Source organism: Etheostoma spectabile, unplaced genomic scaffold (genome assembly GCF_008692095.1).
Source record: "Etheostoma spectabile isolate EspeVRDwgs_2016 unplaced genomic scaffold, UIUC_Espe_1.0 scaffold00013950, whole genome shotgun sequence".
In the NCBI taxonomy this organism is placed as follows: domain Eukaryota; kingdom Metazoa; phylum Chordata; class Actinopteri; order Perciformes; family Percidae; genus Etheostoma; species Etheostoma spectabile.
This window is the reverse complement of record NW_022604005.1, coordinates 1,078-3,945: the sequence shown is the minus strand read 5'-3', so window position 1 is coordinate 3,945 and position 2,868 is coordinate 1,078. Positions and strand designations below refer to the sequence as shown.

At 41.5% G+C, this 2,868-nt stretch overlaps 1 protein-coding gene across 1 annotated transcript; it reads left to right on the top strand.

The window, feature by feature from the left end:
- The first annotated feature begins 408 nt into the window (after nt 1–408).
- On the top strand, nt 409–2,423 carry LOC116679452 (uncharacterized). Its single transcript, XM_032509099.1, has 2 exons — nt 409–472; nt 1,600–2,423. The coding sequence occupies exons 1-2, from the start codon at nt 421–423 to the stop codon at nt 2,304–2,306; spliced, it is 759 nt and encodes a 252-aa protein (XP_032364990.1). The 5' UTR covers nt 409–420; the 3' UTR covers nt 2,307–2,423.
- Nucleotides 2,424–2,868: the final 445 nt, after the last annotated feature.

The window sequence follows — 2,868 nt, the reverse complement described above, 5'->3', positions numbered from 1 at the left end:
GTATACACCCCCCTATGTTAAAATACAGGGCATAAGTATACACCCCCCTATGTTAAAATACAGGGGCATAAGTATACACCCCCTATGTTAAAATACAGGGGGCATAAGTATACACCCCCTATGTTAAAATACAGGGGGCATAAGTATACACCCCCCTATGTTAAAATACAGGGGCATAAGTATACACCCCCCTAAGTTAAAATACAGGGTCTAGAATACAGGTCTGCGTTATGTATATATACATATATTTTATTTTTTCATCCGAGGTGCAGTCAGCACATTTCCTTTTTACAGGAAATTCCGTGTTTGATATCAACAGCCAATGAGACGCTGACTTAATAATAAACGTTGACTCACTTGGATTATAACTAAGTGAGATAAAAAGAAGAAGTGAGTGAACGAGGACTGAAGGCTGCAGGGATGTGGCTCTACCTCCTGCTCCTCGCTGGATGTTTCTCCTGCAGCTCTACCGGTGAGAAAACCCTTGTTTCTGTTTTTTATTGGCATCAAATCCAAGATATGGCTCAAAAACATCATGGTGTCACTGCACAGATCAAAGCATCCAATGGTGAGCCGACTTTAACCTTCATTCATCTTGTAAAGGGACACAAATCTGAGTGTTTTCTGATGTTTTTCCCATCATTAATGTGCAGAGATGGTGCAGAAGTACAAAAAAAGACCAAAAGTTAAAGTACTATAACTTTGATGAACTTTTACTTAAGTAGTAGAGACCAGGGCTGTAGTACTCGAGTCCGGTCTTGGACTTGAGTCCGGGCTCAAGATCATTTTTTCTCGGACTTGTCTTGGACTCGCTAGTATTTGGACTCGGACTTGTCTCAGACTCGCTGGTATTTGGTCTCGGACTTGTCTCGGTCTCAGCCACTGGTCTTGCCCAATATGGCTTCTGGTCTGGACCGAGTCCAAGTGTCTTTATTATGTTGATAATAATATTGGAGGGAAAGTGAAACTCAAAATGATTGTCTTGATACTGTCATGCATAAGACCTTTATTCTGTCCTGGACTCGGTCTTGTCTTGGACTCGACTAAGGTGGTCTTGACCACAGCCCTGATGCCTTCAGTGAGAATCTACAAAGTAAATAGTCATGAAAATAAAGGAAACGCATTGACTGAGAAGGTGTGTCCAAACTTTTGGCCTGTACTGTATATATATATACATATGTATTTATATTACATATATACACATATGTATACTACAAATATATACACATATGTATACTATGCATACATACAGTACATACACATATATACAGTATACATATACAGTATATATATGAAGAATTACATCCAATGTAAGTATTTAAATAGTGGAGTACATGAGTGTTTAATACCATCTGAGTTTGTGCACATTATTCATCAACATGTGCACAACCTCAGATGGCATTAAACACTCCACTATTAAGTACTCCACTTATGTAAATTTGTTTTTACACCAGCATTTCGAATATTTTTGGCATTAATCATCGTCCCTAGATACTGCCGAATTATGAGAGGGAAACATGATGAGGAGTGGAGGGAACGAGAGGAAATTACCAGGGACACCAAGAATATATCACCCATTTCTTCCTTTTCACTTCACAGACATACCTACAGTTAAAGTGCAGCAGAACACAGTGGCTACTCTCCCCTGTCCTCATAAGAAGGGGGATGTAACATGGAGCCGCTTCAGACATGGCAACCCCGTGATTCTGGTTACTATCAAAAATGGCGAGGAGACAATATCTGACAAACGCTACGGTTCTCTGGCAGACAACTCCCTGGTGATAACCAATGTTAGATCATCGGATACGGCAACGTATTTTTGTAATAAAACTCGAGTATATCTGGATGTGGTGACTTCTCCCAACGGGGGGACCCCAAGCGCTGGAAATGTACCAGTCACACAGAGAAACAGTGGACCGGGTTCCACAGAGAACCAACAACCCTCAGGCGTTTGGAAAATGGCTGTCGGTGTAGTTGTCGGTGCCGTGTCGGTGCTTTTGGCGATCTTTACTCTGAGATTCTTCTTAAAAAAGAGATCGGAGAGAAGCACTCGCAACGACAACTCGGACAAAACTGGAACCAACGAGCCGATTTATGAGGAGATTGAAGCCAACGAGGGGGAGGACTCTTATTTTGAAAGTCCATACTACCGGACGAGCATCAGTGAACCGCCGAGCGCCTCCACGATCCCCAGTAATAATCTGTACAGCGCTGTTACCAAGCCAACCGCTAAAGGATGCAGCGGTGAGACGGGGGTTTATTCCCTCGCCCAACACCCACTACAGACAGGAAGTGGCGGTGAATAATCGGCTCGCAGGATTCAGTTATCTTCCACACTTGGTAGATTTTAACCCCCGTGTTGTCCTCGAGTCAAATTGACCCGTTTCAAAGTGTTTTATATCAGAAATATGGATTTCTTTCAATCAAATTGCCCAAAAATAACATGGATGATTCCATACAACATTACTTTCATTGAATTGTTTGGATGTTTTATTTAATCTTATAGCATTTGAATTTTTTTTTTTTTTATGGTTTCAAAACAGTATACGGACTAAACTTTGACATCTACCCCTCTGAGATCCACTCAACATCCTTTGATCTTAACTATCAGTCAAAACTAGATAATTCCGGCAGAAATTTTTTCAGTGTGCCTCCTATGTGGTGCACATGCAAATAGCAATACAACTTATTTAAGATGTTAGAACGTGTGTGTGTGTGTGTGTCTGTCTGTGTGTGTGTTTGAGAGAGTATGGTTGCCTGGTTACTAAGGACCAATAGGAAGACTTTCATCTCTGTGATGTCATCCCTTTGATCTGTAATCAGTTGACGACTGCACCTGGCACCTGCTGTCACCAGCTATTCAGATAC